Here is a 25,386-nt window from a genome sequence, read left to right on the forward strand (position 1 = left end):
AGAATTGTCATAAGATTTAAATTATATATATATAATATATGAATATATATATATATATATGAATATATATATTCATACCATAATATACATATTTCTTAGATTATTACCTGGCCCAAAGAAAGCACTATATAAAGCTTGCTAGTATTGTTTTATTTTATCAGATCATTTATTCAAGAAATGCTGTAAGTGCCAAACAGTGAGGATATCAAACTATCCCCACCCTCATGGAGCTTACATCTGAGTAAAGGAACAGATCATGAAATAATGCACTGGGAAAGCAGGAAATGGTATAAGATGTGCTGAAGCTGGGGGTGGGTTTTATGCTTCAATAGGATACCTTGTTTTAGTAAGGCCTGAAGAGTATACAGCTGTCTAGAAGAAGCATGGCAGAAGGCAGTAGTGAGACACAGAAATGCCATGATGAAGCTGGTCCTGCCATCATCCAGCGGGCTCAGGATGGAGGTCTATCCAAAATCACCTTGAAAAGGTTGAGTCTTCTGCAGAGGACTTGCTTCCTCATAACAGCCTATTAATCCCATTAAAATGTAGGATCGGGCCTTTTTTCAACCCTACCTCTGTTTACACACGTGTGTGCCCACAGAGTGCAATGGCCCCGAGGTAAGAATAGCTGGTGTGTGTGAGGAGCACAAAGGGGCCCATGCTGCCGGGTAAGAGTGAGCTAGGCAAGCAGGAGGGTGCGGGGTTTGAGTGGAGCAGGCAGTGTGTGCAGATAGGAGGGCTCCCTAGGCCATCGGAATGACTCTGGCTCTTAAATTATCATACACAGTAGATAGTATAGGGGTCAGTGTCTACAATACAGATTACTAAGTACTGAAGAAATATAGTGACCTGCTCCCAGCAATCATGGCAGGAAAAGCCTTGGAACCAGACCTGGATCCTAGGTTGGTGCTCTTCATACTATACCATGCAGCCTCCCCCTACTGGGGTTACAAGGGGGGGAATAGGGATTGAGGGAGGGCTTCACCTCATTTGATGCTCACAGCAACACTTTGAGACTAGTGTTGTATCTCCATTTTACAGTGGAGGACACTGAAACTTAGGGACGTAACTAATTTGCTCAAAGTCACATAAGCTTGGGACCAAGTCTGTCTGACTTCAGAGGTCCTGCTCTGTCCACTGAGGCATGCTCTGAGAAATCTCTCTTTCAGGCAGAAATAAGAAAGGATGCTTTAGCCAGTCAGCCACAGTAGATACCAACCAAGGGTAGTGAGTATGAAGTGCTTATTTCAGGACCTGTCACATGGCAGATGCTCACTAAGCATCAGTTGTTATTGTCATTAACCATCTAAGCAGTGTCTATCTAGAAGTTGGTGGCCACTTTGGCCTCTCTCCATTGTAGCTTGAGCCTGAACCACTCTACCCAGGATACCCCATGCCTGGGGCTGTACTCATTCAGCTTTGTCACCATGACAACCATCCCTCTGTCAGAAACATTCTTCTCTAGCCCAACATATATACCCATGAAACACTTAGGGTCAGAGAAGATGTATGTAGATTGGGAACAGTAAGAAAGAAAGGACAGAGAGAGACAAAGACAGAAATTCAGACAGAGAGCAAAGCGAAGACACAGAGAAAAAAGAGATCAGAAGCAGAGTGAAGTCAAGCAGTCAGTGGTCAGAAGCCCTCTCTGCATCTTCTTGATAATTATGTGGAGGACAGGCTGCCAGACAGACTTTTCAGACCCAGTTCTAAACCCTTCTCTGCACCAACTCACTTGGGGACGCTGAGTAAATTCTTATCCCTCTGGAAGCCTCAGTTTCCCCATCTATTTATGTTCTTTAAGGTCCCATTTATTTTTAATAGTCACCATTTATGATGCCTCAAGTGACCCCCCCCGCCCCAATCAGAAGACATTTTCACTAATTGGTAAAAGAGAGAGTTTATTCAGAGAAATTAGGCAGTACAATATGCACTACGGGATATCGCTCAGCTCACATCGCAGACATGGGATAAACAACTTCACAATAAGTTAGGGGGAAGCCAACCCTTTTCTTCCAGGGTGGCCCAGAAGACCTTCGGAAGAACATATTTCATTATAAATATAACAGTAGATTACTGGGCTATTTTCAGGTGGGATCACACAGCCTCGGCCCAGCCAGTGGGACTTTTGGCTACAGGGTGAGGTCTGTCCAAACCTAGATTTTGACCTTCAATCCCTCAGGCCCAGAGGAGAAAATTCCAAATGGGCAGAGAGTTCTCTTCAAAATGATGCTGATTTGCATAAAACAGGGCCTTCCCTATCTCCCCCCCTTCAAAGCTGGCTGTCTCCTCCTGGAAGCCTCACAGGGCATCATATTCTTCTTCATCAGGCAGCAGGAATTCCTTGATAATTCTTGTCAACCCAGGCCAGAAAGACATCTAGTTCTCCCAGAGATTTGACGGCAGCAGATCTGACCTCCAGCTGAAACCAGAGAAATCATGAGAACCTGCCTTTTCAGGCCATGTAATCATTTTCCAAGCACTTTCTCCACGTTCTGGTCTCCACAAGGTTTTCCTTTTATTCATCAATTATATTTGCAGAGCACACAAAATTACTTTCCCAACAGGCAACCCAAATTGTTTTTCACAAACAAGCAGTTAAATCATGTCAACAACTTAGAAACAAAATTTTAAATTCTTCATTCTTTGTCCTCAGTTTTCCTTTTTCCTCTTTTTCACAGAAAAACTTGCCTTTCAGGACAGTTCTTTTGCTTATTTTCCTTTTCACATTATCTCTATAAGGTCTCAATCCCAGGGTTCTGTGCAGGGAATAGGGAGAGCTTGTTGTCCCCAATTTGACATAGTAAAACACCAAAGTCCCTAAAGATTGGTGTCCTACCCACTGCTACATAGCTGTTTGGTAGCAGAGAAGGAACTAGGACCCAAGTCTCCTGACTTACTTTACCTCTTCTTCAGCAAAATGAAAGTATATCCTGTGGAGCCAGATAGCATGGGATTAAGTCCTACCTTCACCACTTAGCTGCAATGTGAACATAGTTAAGTTACTTAACCTGTTTGTGCCTTAGTTTCCTAATTTGTCAAGTGTGGATAATGACTCACAGCAACGTTGTAAGGAATAAATGTGTTTATACCTGCTGTGTGCTTACAACAATACCCAGCTCATAATAAGAACAATACAACACTCAGCCATTGTTATAGCATTATCCTGTGTAACTCTGTAAAGAAGCCAAGCTCTGAACAGCTCTCCCTGCCTCTCCACTATTCAAATAATTGATATCATTTGAGACTGTGGATGGAATGCAAAATACCAGGCCTCATTCCAGACCTATGGAGCCAGAATCAGCATTTTAACAAAATAGGCAAATGCTGCACATAAGAGGCATCACTCTACCTCCACTTGCAAGTGAGGCACACATCTATAGCTCCATGAGAAGCATGCTCTTCTGTACCATACAGAATACGCATGGCAGCTGCTGGTCACAGTGACACCTGGCAGGGAATATGCTTCATGCATTACACCTTCCAATTCACTGGGGATCTTGCTTTCTCTGTATCACAGAGATGCTTTCCCTCAAAACTTAACAGTATATGCTTTCCCTCAAAACTTAATAGAGGTTAGGTTTGATATGTAAGAGCATAAGGAAATGGTGGAAAATGGTGAGGGGATCCCAGGAAATTAGCAAATGAGGCAAGACCAACAACACACTCTGCAGACACACACAACTGGAAAGGCTATGATAAAAACTTGTTGAGTAAATGAGGGAGTTTGAGTGGAGGGGAGGCAGATGGGTTGGTGCACTCTCAGTCAGCCTCCTACTTGTCATCCACATCTTCTTCCCTGCCCTTACCTGATGGTAGTTGTCGTGGATGATTCTGGTTGTGTTGGTGGCTTCCTGCCGGCAGGGACACAGCCTCTGTTCCTGCTGTGAGAAAGTGGAAGCAGCACCCATCAGAGGACCTTTCTGTTCTGGCCCACCCTTTCCACCCCCACCCCTCATGGATCGACTTTACCCCTTCCTCCCAAGGTGGGAGTCAGGTAAGTGAACGCAGTTTGGAACAGCAGGAGGGGAGTGAAGTCTGTTTGTAGAGTCACCCTGTGTTTGACTAGAGCTTTGGCTTTTCTGCGTTGATAGTCCACCAGACTGGAAGAGCGAGGAACGCAGGTGCCAAATCTGTCTTGCCCCCACTCTAAATGCAGCACCACAAGGCAAGCACTCAGATATTTGTTAGGTTGGTTAATTAAATAACTGGTCCAATGAATCTTAATGTAAGTAGGACAGAGGTCACAGATTCTTCTAACAATTTCAGGCTCTGACACAGAGAGGTGAAGCAACTTGCCACAAGTCACGAAGAAATCATTGGCAGGGGTGGATCTAGAGCCCAGGATTTTTTTCCTGGCCTAAGTTTTTGGTGGTTTGTTTGAGTTCAGTTTTATTTCTGATGTTTGATTTTAATAAATAACAATGAATTTGCAGGTGATCCTTCGGGATAGGCTATACCAGGGAACTATCTGGAGGTTAATTGGTATGAAAACACCAATTAAAGGGCCAAAAAAGTAAGAAACTAGGGGTATGCTTTGATAAGCCTGGAATCCTTGGCATGCCCCTCTCACAGGGCAGTCCTGGGATCACCAAAGGGATACTTCAACCTAATTTGTCTTCCCAGGAGGATTATCCTTGAGGAAACCTGAACCTGGTAAGGTGTCAGCAGAGAGGAAGCACTGGGCAAGGAGTGACCACAGGAGGAGGCTGCTGACGGTTCTCCCTTTGGAAGATAGGGGAGGGAATTTCCTTAGACTCCAGGAACCATATCAGAAGGCAACTGGGCCAGCACATCCTAGGATCTCCCCAGGGCAGACAAGGAACAGATGCATGGAGTTCTGATGTGGTGACTCACACACTGCTGCAGAACTTTCTGCATGTAGAGGAAAGAGTTCGCAATGCTGCTGATTTTTCTCAAGATCTGGGGGTCCAGCTCCTGATGGTCCTTGAACACCTTGTCCACATAAAATGCCAGGAGGATCTTGGTCACGCAGCACACATCTAAGGGCTACAGACACAAATTAGAGAAAGCCCCAGGGCCCTCTTCTCTTCATTAACTTAGAGACCAAAGCAGCCAATCTGAATAGGAGCAGCAAGGAATGACATAATTAAAAGTTATTTTCTTTATTCATATTGATTTCAGAGTGCCTGTCCCTTGGTACCCTAAAGCTGCTTAAGAAAAAGGCACTGAAGAGAGATTGTGGGTTCACTGCTCTTTTTAAAGGGTCAGGAGATACATTAACAAGAGATAAAGCCCAGTTAGACACCAGAATTCTCTTTATAGTAACCCCAACATGTCATCACTAGCTTCTGTTTAAACCCTTGCAGGAATCAGGCATTTCCCCTCTGAAAGGACTGATGTTTGAGCAGCTTTCTTGAAAAGTACTTCCTTACATTGTGTTGAAGTCTGCCTCTCTGTAACATCTCCCATCTGAGAACATGGATTTATTCAATGACTGTTGCTTGCCAGGCATATTCCTTCTATTACAATGACACTACTTTACTCTGCCCACCCTGTTCGGCTCTCTTCTAGTCGGTCCTTTTTAGACTACAGAGATAATTTGGATGAAGTTGAGATTTGAGAGAATGGAAACTGACTACTGCCGAAATGTCAACACCTGGACAGGTCTGTTGCTGGCAGAGGGCTCCTGAATTCCCAGGGCACAGCTCAGAGCAGCTGGTAGGGCTAAGTTTCCTTCTTGCAGTTTTCACCCACCCTGAGATCAGTGATCTCTGCAGGAGATTTATATATAGCTCAGCCTATATATACAGAGAGAGAAGGGAGGGGTTTACATCAGGATAGAGCTTTCATCTTCATCAACATTAAGGCAACAAAACTTCCGTGGCCCCAGGGATAGTTTTTCCTAGATGGCAAATGTTATTTCACACACACACACACACACACACACACACACACACACACACACACAAAACACTGCTCTTTCATCACTTCTGCCAGTTCCCTTAAACAAAGGAGCAATGTGGCATAACTTTGTTTTATCAGTGAGGAAAGGAAGGAGAGAGAAATTAATAAAGACCTGCATCTTCACTGACCCTTTTCCTTAGGCCCCATCAACCATTTCTAAACCTTGAGAGGAGAAGAATCTGGAGTCAGAGGCATGAGACATGGGGCTCTATGCCTGGCCCAATCACTAACTAGCCATTCTCCCTCCCAAGGTATCAGTTTGGTCATTTGAAAATTATGGTTTTGGAATGACTAGTCTTCAGGGTCACTTCCAGCTGTGATCTTCTAGGAGTTTCTTATACAGTTGGCTGGAATAGCATTTAGTAAAAGGCCACACACCTGTTTACCACAAATAAATCAGGCCTAATACTTACTAGATGAATTATCTCATGCAGAGAAGCCCAAAGAGAAAGTAAAACAATGCAGATATGCCTTATATTCATAAATACTGGGGGAAAAATAGACATTTCTAAAATCCTTACAAGGACTGAAGGAGCTCACTTTTAAGGGCACTTCTCAGTGACGCGTTCTATAAGTGGAATTCTCACCCAAAAAGCCAACTGTTTTGTAACACACTCTAATCACTCTCATCGGGACAATTGGACTGATCTCACTGGCTTGCCTGCCTCAAGTTGTCCACTGTGAAGAACATTATTGGACTGCCTTTCTAAAGGTTTTGTGGTCATACAGCCTTTGGCTCAAAAACATATAGGGACTGCCTCTTACCTTTAGTATAAGGTCAAAGCTCAGCCAGACACGTAAGGTTCTTGGTAAAAACAACTCCAGTGTAATTTTCCACCTCATCCTCTTTCACCTTTAGACCCTTGTGCCACAAGTCTGGTTGCTTTGCTCTCCCCTGGCACATACTCACTGATCTTATACACCCATTCTCTTTTGTTTATCCACTAGCCCACAGCCTACTCAGCTTATAAGTCACTGCTCATTTTCTTGGCTTCTCCATGAAACCTTCCAGAATCACCCTAAGCCATAGATGTCCTATCTCATTTGAACATGTGGCACCTAAATCACTTTCTAGGTAAGTGGTACTTCTTTAATTCCTTCCATGGCTTCTTTTTTAAAGTTAAATTTATTGAAGCAACAATGGTTAATGGCATTTATACATTTCAGATGTACAACTTTATAATATGACATCTGTATACTCTGCTGTGTGCTCACCACCCAAAGCCTAGTCTTGTTCTGTCACCATATATTTAACCCCCTTTACCCTCTTTGCCCTCTCCCCCCTCCTCTCCCCTCTGGTAAACACTATTCTGCTGTCTATATCTATGGGGATATAAAACAAAAAGCAATGAATAAAATCCTCATAGATACAGACAACAGAATGGTGGCTCCCATGATTTTCAGAGTCCCTGAGACATGAGTGTGCCCTAATACATGAGTTAATTAATGAGAAGCCAGAAGCATTTAGAGTACTCTGGAGATTAGGAAGGAGAAGGGGACAGGGTGAGGATTTCTTTCTCAGCCCAGGGCCACTTCATTGTAAACAATAACAGTACAGGAAAGAGCAGAAACAGATTGGTACCTTGATCTTATGCAGGGTCTCTGATGTGGACAGGATAGTGACATTTTGGAAGGTGTCCTTAGCTTGCTGTGGAGGAAGACATAAGAACAAATACAAGTGATGAGTGTCCCATGTCTTCCTGAGACACAAAAAATGAGAAGGTACTTGCTCTTCAAGTTAGAATGTATGGTGTGGCAAGCCCCCTTGCCCACCCGCACCTTCACCCAGAGCCCATACTCACAATGGCTCTTTTGATGTCTTGGAAACTCTCTTCGATATGGCGCATGTCCATGGAAATCAGACATCTCCTGAAACCTCGGGCGTGCACTGAGCACAGGAAGAGCACTGTGCCCATGAGCCAGAGGGAAACATGCTGGGCCTTCATGTCCTGCAGGAAGGGTGGAAGTCAGCTGCCAACCAGGACTGGAGAGCAGTGAAAGAGACCCCTGACTGAATTCCCCTTTGGACCTCACAGGGCAGACCAGATAGCAGCCAAGAGAACAGACTCAATGCCTCAGCCTGTGGAGTTCAGGGCCATGTGTCTCCTCCTCTGGTTTTCTTGAATCAATTGAATAAGCCCTCCCCTACCCCCCAAGCTCCCACCTCCACCCCAGGAAGCACAATATAGTGCTCTCTCTAAGTTCCAGAGAGTGCATTCTTGTGTATATCACTCTATTATGACTCAGCACAGCTCACTTTGTCAAAAGGGATGAAAAGCATTGTTTTTAATCAATTAAATAGGAGAAACAACATTGTAAGATGCCCTAGGAATTAAGCAACAAATCTGAAAAACCACAAAAGCACATTTGTTTTTATATATTTGCCCATGAAATAGGTGACACCCTTTTATTATAAACCCCAACTGTGTATCTGTTTAAAATCATCCATTTGAAGCCAGCTATGAAGATATTGCCTACTAGAGAAGATGGGAAAGGGAGGAGCAAGCCATCTCCCAATGACTAATTAGTCACAGTGAGGAGAGAGAGGAAGGCTGCCGCAGCAGAGGACAAGTTGGCCACCTTGTTTGCAGCTTGCCAGTCCAGTCCCTAGGAAGGGCCAGACCTTAAGATGCTTGCTGTCTCTTCTAATGCTCCCACCCCTATGCTGTCTTTCTCTGCTTTTCTCATGCAACCACTTTAAATGGTGTGAAATAATACACATTGAAAAAAGTGCACAGAACACAATTATACAACTTATTGAGTCCTCATTCTTTGACTTTTCCCAGCAGTAGCCCAAGTTTCACAAAGAAAGCTTAACCTTAAAGACAAGTCTTACAATGTGTGTGAGTAGAGCAACCCTCTACCCATCACCTTCCATGGTGCCCACAGAGCACTCTCCCTTCTAGCTGTGTGTGTGCTGGGGTCTGTGCAATGTTTGTGACAGCGGAGGAGTGGGAGGCATCCAAATAGGAAGCCAGCTGAGGGGGCTGCACGAAGCCCCCACCTCCTACCTTTAGTTATAATGGCTCTCACTATAAAGCACATTTGTTGGTTTAAGAGCAGCCCCGCTTCCGGACCACCACTCCCTAGATCTTCCTTGCGATTCCCAGCCTCTTCCCCAGAAAGCCAAGAAACAAAGTTCTGTTTAGAAAACCATTTCTCCTTATCTCCCCTTAACTCGGCATCATTCCCAGTGAGAGAACAGGTATACACTGAGACCTCACCAAGTAGCAGGCACTATACCGCAGAGTTTTGTTTCTCTTTTTCCAACCCCTCTCTTTGTGACAAAACAAGAATATAGACCCCACTGGCATGGAAGCCTGTAGATTCTCTCAGAGTGATCTCCAACTGTCTAAAGACAACTGCTGCATCTAGAAGCCAAGTGACTAGGAAGGGAGCACAATTTTTCTTCTGACAAGATAACTGTCAGAAGCAATGGGACGTTCCTTGTTCGTCCCATGCTGCCAGGAGGCCTGGACACCTTGTAGAGGAGAAAGATGTCTTCCTTAGCTTGGCAATTCCAGACATCTTGGCAGATTCGGGTAACAGTAGTAGCAAACGTTCATCAGACATGCCACATGTGCTAGGCATGGTGCCAAGCATTCGACATAATTATTTAATGCTCACAACCACCCTGTGAGATAGGTTCTGTTTCTATCTCCATTTTACCAAAAAGGAAACTGAGACTTAGAGAAGTAAAGGAACTTGCCCAAGGTACATGGCCACCAAGAAGCAGAGGCAGGATTAGAAAGCAGCCAGGATGGCCCCTTGAGCCATCTGTCCTCACCACTGCACCATCCCACTCACAGTTCTGTTTCCTTGGGATCTCAAATGGAGAAGCCCATAGATGCACTCATACCAGGTGGAAAGAAATGCATTTCTAATTGGGTAGACTGAGCTAGAGGTATCCTTTACATTTTAAAAGATACTTAATACTACAAAGGATTGAAAAGAAGATATATTATAAAATGCCCAGCACAGTTCCTAGAACAAGAAGGTTAGAGTAAATGTTAGATTTCCTCCCCTTCCCTTCCTTCCTTTCTTCTTTTCCACTCTCCACCTTTTCTTATTGAGAATAAGGTACCAGAAAGTTCACCCTCTGTATTGAGTATCCCTCCCTATTCTACAAAATACCCCCAGCTCCTGGGACACCATAGGCCATATACAGTGGTGACAGGTCACCTCTCTGCAGCTGTAAGGGTTGAGGGCCAGGATGAAGATGAATAAAAGCCTCTGATGGAGGCTGTCATGAGGCTCACCTGTGCCTGGGTGTTCAGGTTGCTCCTGTGTCTATTCTTCCTTGGTGCTCTTTGCCACCTAGAAAGGGCTGGTCACTTTTATGCAGGTGGATAAGAGGAAATGCTATCAAGGTTTACTGGGTGGATCCACTATTGGGAGATTTTTTTCCCCTTGTTTCCTTAGCTCTAATTTCCTCAATTGTTTTCTTTCCTTTCACCTTTGCAATACTGTCGATTAATCATTATGAAGAAATGCTTCTTTCTCTGGGTCTAGACATGCAGATTCTAGGAAAAATATACTTCCCATCTCCATGCAAATGAGAATTTCTTGCAATTCTGTGTCCGTACAGAAAAATCCAAGTTAGGTCACTTTCCTGAGAGCTGTGGCATGCCACCAACTGTACCTGGCAGGCAAACTCAGGAAAGCACTCTCCTGACAGCCACACCCTGCAAGCAGTCAGCCCCATGAGACTCTGCAGGTATAGTGACTCTGGCTCATCCCTCAGCTGAGCACCTACTAGGTGTCAGGCACTCCCTAAATGCTTTATGTGCACTATCTTGTCTAACTTCATAGGGAACATTTCCCACCCCCTCAGAAATGCAAGGATTTCTTTGTACTTCACCCCATTCCTCTTCATCTTGACCCTGGAGGGTCTTTCATTCTCCATGGATGTAGAGAGAGGAATTGAGGCTGGGGGATAGAGGGCCTGAAGCACAGAGTCGGGATCAGAACCTGGAGTCCTTGCTCTTGGGCCAGGAGACCCTGTATCTAAATTACTTTTTATACAAACTCTATACCATGAATTCTCCAAGGATCAGGATTTGGGGTGATGGTGATAGAAAATTAGGGTATAAGAAGTTTCTCCCCCAAACACAAACTCTCAAAATAAACAGAACTTGTTTTTACCAAATGAAGCAACTCTGGAATGGAGTACAATTACAGGACACTCCACAGGCCCTTTGAACAATGGGCTGGTACAACAGGTTGGCTCAGACTCTGCCCTGCCAGACTATGGGGGACAGAGTAGAGGGTAGGGCAATGGCAGAGAAGGAAGAGGGACAGGGAACTTAAAGCCTTCTTGTCCAGCATCTTGGACAAAATGAAATAATACATGATGAGGGAAGCAGGAGACTGTAGTAGTTACAGTGTAGCTCTGGGTTTAAACCCTGGCTCTCCTTTCTCTGTGAGACACTGGACAGGCTTACTTACCTTTCCAAAGTGCCATAAAACAGGTAAAAATCAAGTGTGAGGATTTGAATGAGCCAATGGAGTTGATCCACAGTAAGTACTCCATAAATCTTACTTATTCTGGTGCTGTGTGCCAGGCACCTAGAAAGAAGAAGACACTTTTGGTAAGAGTTAAGTCATAAGTGTCTTTCTGCTCCTTCTGAGGAGGGAAAAAAGATTTCTGCCTCCCCTACCCCTGCTTCCCTAGGGAGGGAAATGGCTGGGGAACTGAGTGCAGTTTTCCCAACTAGGCCTGAGCTGGCCGGCTCACAGCTCACAGATGGTGGCCCAGACCCACATGTGAGATGATTGCATAACTGTCCGTGTGACTCTCACCCCACATTCATCCCCTTGTGCTCAGACTGCATGTTCTGACCCAGCTTTCATTTCAGGGCAAAGGTGTCATATGAGGAAGCTTGCAGAGGAAGGGAAAATATGTGATGTGTTTATAGCTCCTCTCCCACATGAAGGGCATCGTGGTGACTGGGACTATAGCTCTGGAATCAGCCCTGCCTGGGCTGATGACCTCTGCTCCCTGCAACTGTCAGACTGAAGGCGAGCCAGTCCATCTCTGTGCCTCTATTCATTCATCTGAAAAATGATGCTAATCATGCCTACTGAATATTCACCATGTAGGCATGTGTGTAAACTAAATGATTAAGACTTCAGTGCAGTGCCTAGCACATAGTAAGGGATTAGAAAATGATAAGCTTTGTTATTAATTTTATAGCCCCTAGACTGAGAGGAAGAAAGCACAATAAGAAGTGATTTCTCTCCACCCTAAGCCTTGCTGCCTAACACTGAGTATAAAAAATAAGAAAATAGATTGAGATGAAATGTTATCTTTCCCAGGATGGAAATCAAACTAATGACAAGCCTTACAATTGGGCATTCTAGAATTACTTGACCCACACCTGCAATACTAAAGCTCTGTTTTTCATGTTAGATGGGGAAGCAGAAAGAATATGAAGGAGGACCAGAAAGCCAGAATGAAGAAAGCCCTAACACACACATGCTGGACACAGTTCTCTCACTTTCTAAATCCCACTCCCATCCTCCCACTATCTACTCCAACTTCATGAATTGTTCATAGTCCTGTCAGGATAATTTCCTCCTTATGAAAGAGTGGAGGCTGCTGTCTCAGAAGTGCTAAGTCCTGGAGCTCAGACAAAAATGAGCCAGGTATTGTACAACTCCAGAGGGCACCATGCCCACTGCTTTCTATGGGAATGAGGCTCCATGGGGTGGAGGAAAGTGTGGCCCTACTGAGTGATCTGGATGAAACAGGTTAGATTTGTGTGAATAATTTCAGTTACATTAGAGGAAGAACCCATCATTGTGGAAACTATACAACACTAGAAAGTAGGATAGAGAAAGGATGTGTAAAAGAAAGGGATGTTGATATGATGGATGCATATGCTCTTGGAAAGTAAATACAGACTTAAAAACAGAAAGAATATAATTGTTTAGATTACTTGGTAAATATATCTGGATTGAAATGATATGTTTGGAATTTGTATATAGCTTTGAAAATAAAGCAAAAATGATAAATTTCTTGGTTCTGGGAAACCTTAAACCTAAAATCTTTTCATCTGTTTGGGATTTAGAAATGAGAGACAAGATAACAGAGAGAACCCAGAGTTCCCATTAGAGCAATGGACAAATGCAGCTGTAAACCAGCCACCTGGATCACTGACCCTTTCTGCTGGATCACTCTGCTGGATCACTGACCCTTTCTCACTCTCAACCACCCATCCTTCCCTAGGCAACAAGACTTTCTAAAATGCAACCCCAGTCTTGGTGCTCCTCAACCAAAAACTCCCAGCATGGCTCCCAGGGAGACTCCAGGATAAAGGGTAAGCATTTTCCCAGGGCACTCTGGACCATCATAATCCTCATCTCCAACCTCATCTCTATTAACTAGCTCCCCCGACACACACACACACCCACCTTATTAAAGTGCTGCCCTTGCTTTTCTGCCTTGCAAGCACCTACCCAACTTTCAAGACTTGGCAAGACTTTCAACACAGTGTGACTTCCTCTGTAGAATCTCTTCTCTCCCTCTGTCTGTCCCCATTTCCATCCTCCCTGCTCCAGAGGGCACAGTGCCCACTGCCTTCTTTGAGGATGAGGCTCCATGTAAATGAGCAAAGTGTGGCCCTACTGAGTGACTCTGGATGAAATGAATTAAGTCTCCATGGATAATTTTTATTCCATACCTAGTAGTCTCCAACCCCCAGGGCCATGGACAAGTAGCATTGGTGGCCTGTTAGGAACCCGGACAAACAGCAGGAGGTGAGCTTGAATATAATGCACTTGAATCATCCTGAAACCATCCCCCCACCCCTGGTCCCTGGGAAAATTGTCTTCCACAAAGCTGGTCACCAGTGACAAAAAGATTGGGAACCTCTGTTCTACCCCACCCACTGTTTCTTTCATATTCCTGCTGGATGGATACCAGATACCCAATTAACTCTGAATTTCAGATAAACACATTTCAATGCTTATCAATCTGAAATTCAAAGTGAACTGGATGCCTTGTATTTTTATTTGCAAAATCTGGCAATTCTGTCCTGAGCCCTCTACAGACTACAGTGCCAGCCAGGCCAGACCCAACTTGTATGGGGCCTGTAGCTCATAGGTTGCTTTTTAAGGAAAGGATTTTAAAATAGAAGTACAAAATTAGGGGCAAAGTGAATATTTACTTAGAGTGAGAAATATAACAAATTGCAAAATTTTAAAAGCTGATAAATACCACAAGTGCCACAAAATCCAGAAAAATAACTCAATGCTTTAATAAATGAACAAAGTGTGGCCCTACTGAGTGACTCTGGATGAAATGAATTAAGTCTCCATGGATAATTTTTATTAATGATAAATTTTATTAATTTTAATAAATGAACTATTTGACACTTCTGTGTTGGTTTCTTCTGTGACAATGATTTTTAACTCTTATTTTCTGTAAAGAGAGTAAAATTAAGTCAGTATTTTTTCTGATATGGCCGCTCAGAATTGGGTTATTGCTATTGATAGTTGAAATGCATAAAATATGCTACAGCTTTGTGACCTACAAACACAGAAATTCTGATAAATTCTGCTTCATGAGATTCCCATCTAAAGAGGAAAAAGTGTATGACTCATTTCTAATCATATGTATTGCATTTTCAACTAATTTTTCCCATTTTGACTAGACTTTAATGAAAACCAAATCTCTGGCTTCCAGTTTGACATGTCCAATGCCTGGAAGAAACTTCAGCATGCTTCCTTCTATCTCGGTACATCTCAAACCTTCCTTCTCTCCCACCGCCTGCACACTTACAGTAACGAGTCAGCACAGTGCGGGGAAGAAGCATTCCTCGATGCTATTCTTGCACCAGATGGGTAGCAATATCTTAATCACACAATGATGTGATTAAAAGCCATGTAAATATAGTTCTCTAAAAACTAAATGCATCTCAAGTCAATTACTCTTTAGCCAGATCCCCTAGATACTGTGGCCTCTCTGATGTCACCTGACTTGGGAGGAAGTGTGACAGAGTGAAAGTCAGAGTAAATAAGGACACTGATCTTAACTGATTAAGGCTAATGTACCTTAATCTTTGAATTTTACAAAAACTTATGACATGTACATCTATTGCTAGGGTCCCTCCAGGAACTTGAAGGGAGACCATGCAAGTGAGGGGCCCAAAGCTTCAACTTCCTCAGCTAAGCAGTAAATCCCTCCCGGCCATAGACCCTGGGATAATATATTGTATTTATTTGTATTTTCTAATTTTACTTTTATCTTTAATCAAAGATTTGCTCTTATATAATTTTAGAGGTCATATAGATGAAAAACTGCAGCCAGTTGCTCCAGTCCTCCCCACCCCATCCTATGCCCTGTAGGTAACAGCTTTCAACATTCAGTTTCCTCCTCTGCAATTTAGCTCCATTATTCTAAAGAACACACTTTTATTGCTATTTCTGAATTCTTGATTGTATAAATATTTCATTGGCTTAATGCAATGGAAGATAAAGATTTAATTCTTTTATAAGACCTCAAACACATGTGCTCACTTTCCTCCCCCATCCTGCCAATGTAAATATATCACAACAACACCCCTCTAGAGGCAACATGTCATTGAAGTCCATTCATGGAGGTCTGAGCTGGTGGGTGAAGGGAAAGTCCTGCTCTCTTGCACTTATGTCTTAACTTACTCCAGGAAGAATCAGAAGAATGAAATCAGGTCCAAATGTTCCATGTGCCTTTCATCCTATTATCTTATGTTTCTCATGGTCACAGACTCAATATTTGTAAACAGAGGAGCTCAATTAATAGTGAAGCTAAGAAGTATTGAGCATGTATGTCCACATGTATGAAGCACCTATACGTGCTATCTCTTTTAATCTTTACACCTGCTCCACAAGAAAAACAGTTTTTGTGTCTTTTGTTGCAGAAGAGAGAGCTGAGAGAGCTGTCAGTTAGCTTGTCCAAGTGGATCCGGGCAGAAGGTATGTGGCAAAGCTAAATGCAGTCTTGGCAGCCCGACTCCATCCCACCGTTCTTAGCCATTTCACTCTACCAGACATGAAGGAGTGTCTGGTCCAGCCTTCTCACCTACAGATGCAGAAACAGCAGAGGCTCAGAAAGAAGCATCTTGCCCAAAGCCATACAGCTGAATAGTGGTGGATCAGGGACCAGAACCCATGTCCCTGAACTCTCAATCCAGTGCTCTTTTTTGTCACATGTTCCTTTGTCACCGCTTCGGACTTCAAAACTTTTTCTGTTTCTATCAAGCAAAGAAAAGGCACAGCAGCAAATAATATAGCGTATATCTTGAGAGCACCCTTTCAAACCAACAAATCCAGGCATGTCAGCAGAAACTGTGATTCTGTGGAAATCGGATGTGGTTTTTCCCTTATTGTTAAAATGAACCATGCCACTTGAAAAGAGCTGCTCCCATAGGCACTGGGAGCCAGGGAGTTCCTGGGGAGATCTTCCCCTCAGGAGACTTGGGAGGAGGAGGAGGATATCAGGCTGGAGACTGTCAATACAGTTGCAGTAATTGGGCAGCAGAGTGACAGCTGACAGGTCTGAAACACTTGAGGTGTGAGAGCAGACCAGGCACAAGAACTACATCTTGCATTTGGTCTTATCTGAGAAGCACTTTATCTGTCCTTCCATTCTAAATGAAAACTTTGCTGAATAGAGCAATCTTGGTTGTAGGTCTTTGATTTTCATGACTTGGAATACCTCTTTCCAGCCCCTTCTTGCCTGTAAGGTCTCTTTTGAGAAATCAGCTGACAGTCTGATGGGAACTCCTTTGTAGGTGACTGTCCCCTTATCTCTTGCTGCTTCTAGGATTCTCTCCTTCATTTTAATCTTGGCTAATGTAATTATGATGTGCCTTGGTGTGTTTCTTCTTGGGTCCAACTTCTTTGGGACTCTCTGAGCTTCCTGGATTTCCTGGAAGTCTATTTCCTCTGCCAGAATGGGGAAGTTCTCTTTTATTATTTGTTCAAATAAGGTTTCCACTCGTGACTCTTCCCCTTCTGGTACCCCTATAATTCGAATGTTGGAATGTTTAAAGATGTCCTGGAGGTTCCTAAGCTTCTCCTCATTTTTTTGAATTCTTGTTTCTTCATTCTTTTCTGTTGATCATTTTTTTCTTCCTTCTGGTCCACTCCATTGATTTGAGTCCTTATTATATGAAATGTTAAAGGGACTTACCTAAGAAAAAGAAGATAAAAAAGATGAACAGTGAAAGGACAGCAAACTCACAGTTAGTAACAACCACACCTAAAACAAAAGCAAACTAAGAGGACAGCTAGATCAGGAGTGGAACCATAGAAATGAAGATCACATGGAGGGTTAGCAACAGGGGAGTGGGAGGAGGAGAAGGGGGGAGAAGGTACAGAAAATAAGTAGCATAGACAGTAGATAGAAAATACATAGGGGAAGGGTAAGAATAGTAGGGGAAATACAGAATCTAAAGAATTTGAGACACGTGTTCATGAACTAAAGGGGGAAATGGTGGGGGAGGGGTATGCAGGGTGGAGGGGAATGGAGGGGGGAATAGAACAAATGTAATGGCATAATCAATAAAAAAAGTTAAAAAAAAAGAACTACATCTTGCCTCCATTGTTTTCTGTAGGAAACCCCATCCAAGAGCACTCTTCAGTGGTACTATGCCAGCTCTTAGATTCCTGTCCTTTCCTTGGACTTTCTTTTCTACAGGACCTTCGCCCCTAAGATAGCTAAATTTTCATTCTGCTCCAGGAACAGGTTCACTCAATCTGGCAAGCTGAGTGGGAGCCAGTTGTTGTCATCTCTTAGCAGTGAGCTAGAACTTTAAGCTTAGGGCTCAAACTGAAAGCAAGATGTAGCTGGTCTAGGAATCCCTCTCTAGCCATCCTCATGGCATTCTTTCCTCTGGGCTCCCTTCAGCACTGGTGGACTTATTTGTACTCTTCACTTTCACTGTAGCTTTGTTGAACCATTCTAAAATTTCTCTCCCATCAGACTTGAAACTTGAGGTGGACTGAGACTGTGTGTGCTCCATTCTAGCTGGTGACCAGATGGCTCCTTTTTAAAATCAACCTTTTAGTTTGAGAATCTAAGGTCAAGTTCTTGCTTGGATATAAGCTCCATGATGGCAGGGATCTCGCATGTTATGTTTATTACCTCTAAAATACAATATATAGTAGGCACTCCATAAATGTTTATTGAGTTAATGAAAGAATGAATGAACAAATGAAAAGGAGCGGAACCTCCCAAATGCACAGGCAGTTGCATAGTTCTTTGGTGTTTTCCCACACCCACCTGTACAGTGTTTCACCCACTTGTACGGGGTTTTGGTGAGTTCAACACAAATAACTTGTCTTCTAAGCCAGCTGCCAGGGTGGGGAGGGCTAAAGTTTTACCATAGAAATACTATTCTTTATTGCCCCTTAGGTGAAGCCTTTCACAGAAAACTCAGAGTTAAGGCCCAAAGGGTTTGCATGCTTCTCTCCCAGTATCCAAAACAACCAGCTCACAGGGAAAATTGGAGGCAGAAAACTCTGGCTATTGAAGAACTGGATTTCATTCTATCTGTTCACTCACACTGAGATTAGACAACATGGGAAAACATGGTACCAGAAGAAAATATTCTGAACATGACATTTTTATAGGTATTGAATAAATACCAAACAGAAAGAGAGAGGAAAAAACAGCTGTTTCAAAGTAAAATCGCTCATTTTGTCTAATGCCCTCGAAGCACAGTAACACTCAAGCATATTTTAAGTGCCAGAGTGACTTGCTATCACTGAACATTTTCTTGCAATACAATTAATGTTTAAACATAGAAGAGGTTAATCATACACAGACTACAGATGCAAGAAGTCTGGTTTATTTCTTTGAGAAACCGATGAAATATACAGAATGATCCTTCCCCCAAAAGTACACAGACACACAACTTTCCGTCTAATCTACAGACATTCAGGGGTCCATGAGCTCCAAATCAAAAACTTCAAAGACTTGGATTTGGGTGTAGTTTTGACCATGGCTGGCTATATAACATTGGACAGGTCAACCTCCCTGTGCCTCAGTTTCCTCATCTGGGGAAATGGGGATGACAATTCCTGACCTGCCCTCCTGCATTACAAAACATGATGTCTACATGTGTCAGAAATTACTAGCACACAGGGAGGGGTATTCACATAAAAAGGAAGAATTGCCTCTTCTCTCTACCTATTCACCTAGGAGCAGGTTTCAGCATGCTCAGTGATGGAAGTTACAGAAACAAGGAAACAGATCTGATGCTAGAAAGGAGCTACCCACTGGGTCTTTCTGTTGGGTTTATTCAGGCTAGTCCTTCCAGTGGAAGGGTCCTCCCAGGGCTGGGGGCTTAAATCAACGTCTCCTTAAGTAAAAAGCAGGGGGGGGGATACTTTCTGGCTCCCCTAGCTCTACAGCTCCACTCTGACTGGCAAAGCCAAATGACATTGAGTTAGAGAATGAGCATTAGACTTAGGATGACCAACCATCCTGGGATGCCCAGGACTGAGGGGGTTTCTTGGGACACTGGACTTTCAGTCCTAAAGATGGGAAAGTTCTGGGAAATATGAGATGAGTCAGTCACCACAAGTAGGACTATAAAGGAAGAGCTGGGTTTGAGTTCTGGCTCCTCGGCTTTAGTTGTGTGACCTTGGGTAAGTCCTATAAGCCTATCTTCTATTAGCCTCAGTTTTCTTACCTTTAACATGGGACAAAGGAGGATAAGGCATTATGATATGCAGAACACTTCAGTAAAAGGGAAAACTCGGTAAGTGTTTTTCGTATAAAAATGCAAGCAACAGGCACACAACGCACTGAGAAAAGACTGTGCTTTCTTCTTCTCCCCCAGTCCTCCTCCCATTCACAACTATTGTCTGTCCATCATTTTATTCCCTAAAGCACTTCCACACATGGCATTGCTTTATACTAAAAAACCCACCTAGGTAGGGAAGATGTTCTTATCTCCTTTTTCCAGATGAGGAAACTTAGATTCAGTGATTGGAGGTTCACGCAGTCAGCCATAGCTAAGAACTCTGGTTACTCTCCTTCTCTCCCCCATGGAGCAGCTGCTGGAGCTCCCCCTGTCCTGGGAACTTCAGGCCTCTGCCATCCACTGATATCAAGCCACAGTGCCAGGGTGAGCACCAGGGGAAGACATTCCACCCTCAGCTCACGTACTTATAATGGTTTCTCAGCACCACAAGGTATTGAAAATATTCTTCCCCTTTGAAGATATAGAGGTCCTCTTAGAGTTCTAACTTACTTAATCAGATCCTTCTTAAGTTAGGAAAAGTGGGAGCTTCTCTTGTCTTTGAGAATTCCCTTGTCAGGAACAGCCTGTGAGATCTCCAAGGGGAGGACTGAGAAGGCAGGTGGGAACCAGGGCAGAGACCCAAGCCATCCCCTGTATCATTTACCCATTTTTACCCTTTATCCACATCTCTTCCTTTCCAGATAATGCATAGTGTGGTGTTTGTTTGATAGCATTTTCTCTTTTTAAACCATTAGAAAATTCATCCTTATTTGGTATAGAAAAAACTGTGGAGACTACAAAAAAATAGAAGGAAAGACAAATGGTATCTCATTTGTTATTTATCCAGAAATAACCGTGGTGTCTGTTTTAGAGCATCCTGAGAAAAATGTTTAGAGGGCACACACAGTGACTTATAACCCTAGGCCCTAACCCCTTAGTCACTTACACAGTCGTTGAGCAAATACGCAGGGACCCTACAATGTGCCAGGCACTCTGCCAGGTGCTAGGAGAATAGTGCTGGACAAAGCAAACAGTTCTGGCCCCCCACAGACCTCACAGTAGTAGGGGAGATGCAATCAAGCAGTCATTGTCATCATATCCCCCTGATCATTCAAGAGCCAGCCTCCATGCTAACCGCTTTCGGTGTATTGTTTCATCTTTACAATCCCCATGAGGAGGTACTACTTTTAGCCACAGGACACAGATTGAGGGAACTTAGGTAAAAAGAGCTTAAATTCATTGAGCTAGTAAAGGAATAGATGGAGTCTGGACCCCCAGAGTCCAACTCTGAAGTGGGGCGGGGGTTATGACAGTGCTGCCCAGGTAGAGCCGAAAGGAGGACCTCACCTGGTCTAAGGTCAGGGAAGGCCTCCCAAAGGAAAGATGAGAAGACTACTGGAAAAAATCTAAATCCCGTTCTTTCCCCCAGACCAGCCACAAGACTTCAGTATCTGCCCCAGCATTCTCGCTTTGTTCTGTCCCTAAACGTGGTTCTTCAAGGCTCTATATCTGCAATCTTCATGTGTCTTGCTTTTTTTTTTCAATTTTAATTGTTCGAGTACAGTTTTCTGCCTTTTACTCCCATCCCAGCCCACCCCCCAAGCCTTCCCCACCTCCCTCCCATTTTCAACTCCCCCACCTTGTTTTTGTCCATGTGTCCTTTATACTTGTTCCTGTAAACCCTTCCCATTTTCCCCTGAAATTCTCTCCCCTTCTATCCTGGGGTGTTTCCCCCCTTAACCCTTTTTCAGTTTGCACCATTCTTCAGCCTCTTACCAAGAACCCTATCTCGTCTCAGTGTCTCAGGGGTATCTCGGAAATTTCCCTTCCCCTCTCCTCTTTAAAGTTTTCAAGCTTATCCCAGAACCCTGGTTTTCCCAGAACCAAATATTAATCACAGTTCAGGCTAAAAATGCTCAAGTTCCTCCAAATTTCAGGCAGGATGGGGCAAGGACGTGTTGAGTAGAAATCTGGGACTTTTCAGCTCCAGCCACCCCAGAAAGGCAGAGCAAGAGCAAGGCCTGAGGGAACTTGAAGAACCTGGGAACCTCCTCCAAATTAAAGTGCAGAGCAAGCCTCTCCCCAAGGGTAATTAGGCTTTACTCCAATGGGTGAGCTTTCCCTCCAGCTTTCCCCCAAACAACCCAGGTTCAAAGGGCAAAGGGAAGGTGGATACTTATCCCAAGGTGGCAGATACCAGAGAAGTCTATCACTGACTCACTTCTGCCTCTCCTCAGCTTTGCCCGATCTAGAGAAGCTGAGACACACCTGGGCAGTGACTATAGCTGCATCCACCTGCTACAACGGAAGCTAATAAGAGAGTAGCTATTGGCACTGGAGCAGGGACTAAGCTTTTGCCAAAAGACACACCCAAACTCTTTTAACCCTGAGCACACTGCCTCTTCCAGATGATTCCTCTTTTGAGAATTCTAACCTCAAGGAACTCCCAGAATGGAGAAGGAGGCAGAGGAGGAGGAGCATCTGAGAGGGTGCCAAGGTCATTCAATGTCCTGTTCAAGGGAAAAAGCCTAATGGAAGAACAAATAACTTTTGTCAAGGACAAAGTTGCAGAAGTCATCATTGTTGCAGCAGTGACAGTTGCAGCAAACACTTATATTGTGCTTACTATGGGTGAGGCACTAAAATGCTTTATATACTTGAACTCATTTCATCTTGGGTCCAGGAGAACCTGATCACTGAGGCCCTTTACAGGTGCTGGGTTCTGCTGCTAATCTGGTATTTTGGTAGCAACATTTTGACTTACAAAATCTGTTTATCATCACATCTTTCACTGATCGAATACACTGAGCATATACTCTATCCCCCATACTGGGAGTACTAAAACACAGTAGTTTCTCTTCTCTTAAAGAGCTAAGAGTCCAGTGGGAAAAACAGGCAAATAAAAAATACAATCTATTGGGTTGGCCAACAAGTCTGCTTAGTCTTTTCCATAAAATAAAAGACACATTTTTCATTTTCACTTCTTGTTATTGCTGAGCAGTATCCATTGTATAAAAATGTCACGATTTCTTTATCCATTCACCTTCTAATGGATATTTGGGCTGTTTCCAGTTTAAGTTATTGCAAATAAAGCTGCTACAAACAATTGCGTACAAGTTTTCGTATGGATATATGCTTTATTTTCTCTTGGATAAATGCCCTGTAGTGATATGGTTGGATTATGTGGTAGTTTGTTAAGCTTTTAAGGAAACTGCCAAACTATTTTTCGTAGTAGTTGTGCCATTTTACGTTCCTACCAATAGGAAACTATTAAAATTTTAGCCCTTCTAATAAATTCCAACATAGTGGTATCTCATTGTAGTTTTAATTTGCATTTTTCTAATGACTAATGATGTTGAACATTTTTCCCATTGCCTATTTACCATTCATATAACACTTTTAGCTAAGTGTCTGTCCAAAGATTTTGCCCATTTTTAAAACTGAATTGTTTGTTTCTTATAAAATTTAAAAGTACTTGATATTTTCTGGATACAAATCTTTCATCAGATTTATGCTTTGGAAATACCTCTCCCATTCCATGGCTTGTCTTTACATTATCTTAACAGTGCCTTCTGAAAAGTGCAAGTTTTTAATTTTGGTGAAGTCCAATTTATCGGCTTGCTCTCTTATGGAATGTGCTTTTGATGTCATATCTATGGAATCTTGCTTAAGCCAAGGTCACAGAGATTTTCTCCCATGTTTTCTTCCAGAAGTTTTATGATTTTAACTTGTACATATAAATCTATTATAAATTTTTCTATATGGTGTGTGGTAAGAATCTAACATATCTCCAACCTTTATGCTATTGTCATATTGTAACTACACTTATGTTATCAACTCCAAAATTTAAAAAATATGTATATCCAATTGTTACAAAACCATTTGCCAAAAAGGCTATATTTTCTTCACTGAATAACTTTAAATCTTTGTCAAAAATTAGTTATCCAGATGTATGCAAGTCTATTTCTGGACTCTCTATTATGCTTTACTGATCTGTGCAGATTTATACACTGTTTTTATTATTATAACTTTGTAATATGTCTTGAAATCAGGAGGTGTTAGCCCTGCACATTTATTCTTCTTTTTCAAAATTGTTTTTGCTTGTCTTAGCCCTTTGAATTTCTACATGAATTTTAGAATAAGTTTTCAATTTCTATAAAAAGTGTCTGCTGGGCCCTGGCTGGTGTAGCTCAGTGGATTGAGCTCGGGCTTGCGAACCAGACAATCGCGGTTCGATTCCCAGTCAGGGCACATACTGGGGTTGCAGGCCAGTTCCCAGCAGGGGACGCATGAAAGGCAACCATACATTGATGTTTCTCTCCCTCTCTCCTTCCCTTCCCCTCTAAAGATAAATAAATAAAATATTTTTTTAAAAAGTGTCTGCTGGGACTATGATTGGCATTTAGTGAATCTATAAATCAGTTCGAAGACAATTGCTATGTTAACAACATTGAGTTTTCTGACCCATGAACATGGTATATGGTTCCACTTATTTAGGTCTTTAATTTCTCTCAGCAATTTTTTGTAGTTTCCACTGCACAATTTTTATATCATTTATCAAATTTAAACAGATATTTCACATTTTCATGCTATTGTAAAGTAGTATTTTTCAATTTCAATTTCTGATTGTTCATTGCTACCATGTAGAAATATGAGTGATCTTCACACATTTAGAAACACAATCAATTTCTTGTATGTTAATCTGATATTCTGCAACCTTTCTTGACTTATTTACTAGTTCAATAAGCTTTTTGTAGATTCTATAGAATTTTCTAAGTAAACTATGAATAAAAATTTTTTTCTCTGTTTTTAACTTGGGTGACTTTTATTTCTCTATTTATTTACCTACATATTTACTAATTTTATTTTTTGCTTTATTACAGTAGCTAACATCTCAAATGCAATGTTAAATACAAATGGTGAGAATGAATATTCTTATATTATTTCTGATGTTAGGGAGAAAGTATTCAGTCTTTCTCCATTAAGTATGATGTTAACTACAGATTTTCCATAGATACCCTTGGCAGATTAAGGAAATTCTTTTCTATTACAGGCATTAGGAGCTGTTAACTTTCTCCTAAGTATTACTTTAGTAGCATTCCACAAATTCTGATATATGGTGTGTTTGTATTCATTCAGTTCATAGCTTTCTAAAAAACAAATTATAAGGGTAAGTTCCAAAAAAAATTGCAAAGATCAGAATAAGAAGGCAAGAGAAGAATGAAATTCACACACACATACATAAGAAAATAACCTGTCATGAGGTCATAATTAACATTTATAACTTCCATCTTTCACTATCCATTTCACATTTCCTTTTCCTTTATCCAGTTCCTCAGATGGCTGGGGATTTTTTATATAGTGTGGTAATCCATCTCGCCTGAAGGATCTGAATCATCATGGCTTATGCCTTTGGCAGAGGATAAGAACATTGTCTTCTACTAACTTTTACTATTGGACTTGAAAATCCTAAAGCCACCCTGGCTGGTGTAGCTCAATGGATTGAGTGTGGGCCTGTGAACCAAAAGATCGTGGTTTGATTCCCCATCGGGGTACATGCCTGGGTTGCAGGCCAGTTCCCAGCAGGGGATGCACCAGAAGCAACCATACATTGATATTTCTCTCCTTCTCTCCTTCCCTTCCCTTCTAAAGATAAATAAATAAAATTTTAAAAATTTTAAAAATTAAGTTAGAAAAAAAGAAAACCCTAAAAGCCACTCCA

General features: G+C 42.5%; 1 protein-coding gene across 1 annotated transcript in view; it reads right to left on the reverse strand.

Moving 5' to 3' along the window:
* Positions 1-2,271: 2,271 nt before the first annotated feature.
* Positions 2,272-25,386, reverse strand: part of IL19 (interleukin 19) — a 47,429-nt gene continuing 24,314 nt past the window's right edge. Inside the window, exons 3-7 of the mRNA XM_037155305.2 lie at positions 7,731-7,877; positions 7,511-7,576; positions 4,858-5,010; positions 3,810-3,884; positions 2,272-2,422 (exon numbers count right to left, since the gene is read on the reverse strand). Of these exons, the coding sequence (XP_037011200.2) occupies positions 2,327-2,422; positions 3,810-3,884; positions 4,858-5,010; positions 7,511-7,576; positions 7,731-7,874 (534 nt within the window). The 5' untranslated portion in view covers positions 7,875-7,877 and the 3' untranslated portion in view covers positions 2,272-2,326. The remainder of the gene's footprint in view (positions 2,423-3,809; positions 3,885-4,857; positions 5,011-7,510; positions 7,577-7,730; positions 7,878-25,386) is intronic.

The sequence above is a fragment of the Artibeus jamaicensis genome, unplaced genomic scaffold (genome assembly GCF_021234435.1).
Source record: "Artibeus jamaicensis isolate MK-2021 breed Jamaican fruit bat unplaced genomic scaffold, CSHL_Jam_final contig_475, whole genome shotgun sequence".
In the NCBI taxonomy this organism is placed as follows: Eukaryota; Metazoa; Chordata; class Mammalia; order Chiroptera; family Phyllostomidae; genus Artibeus; species Artibeus jamaicensis.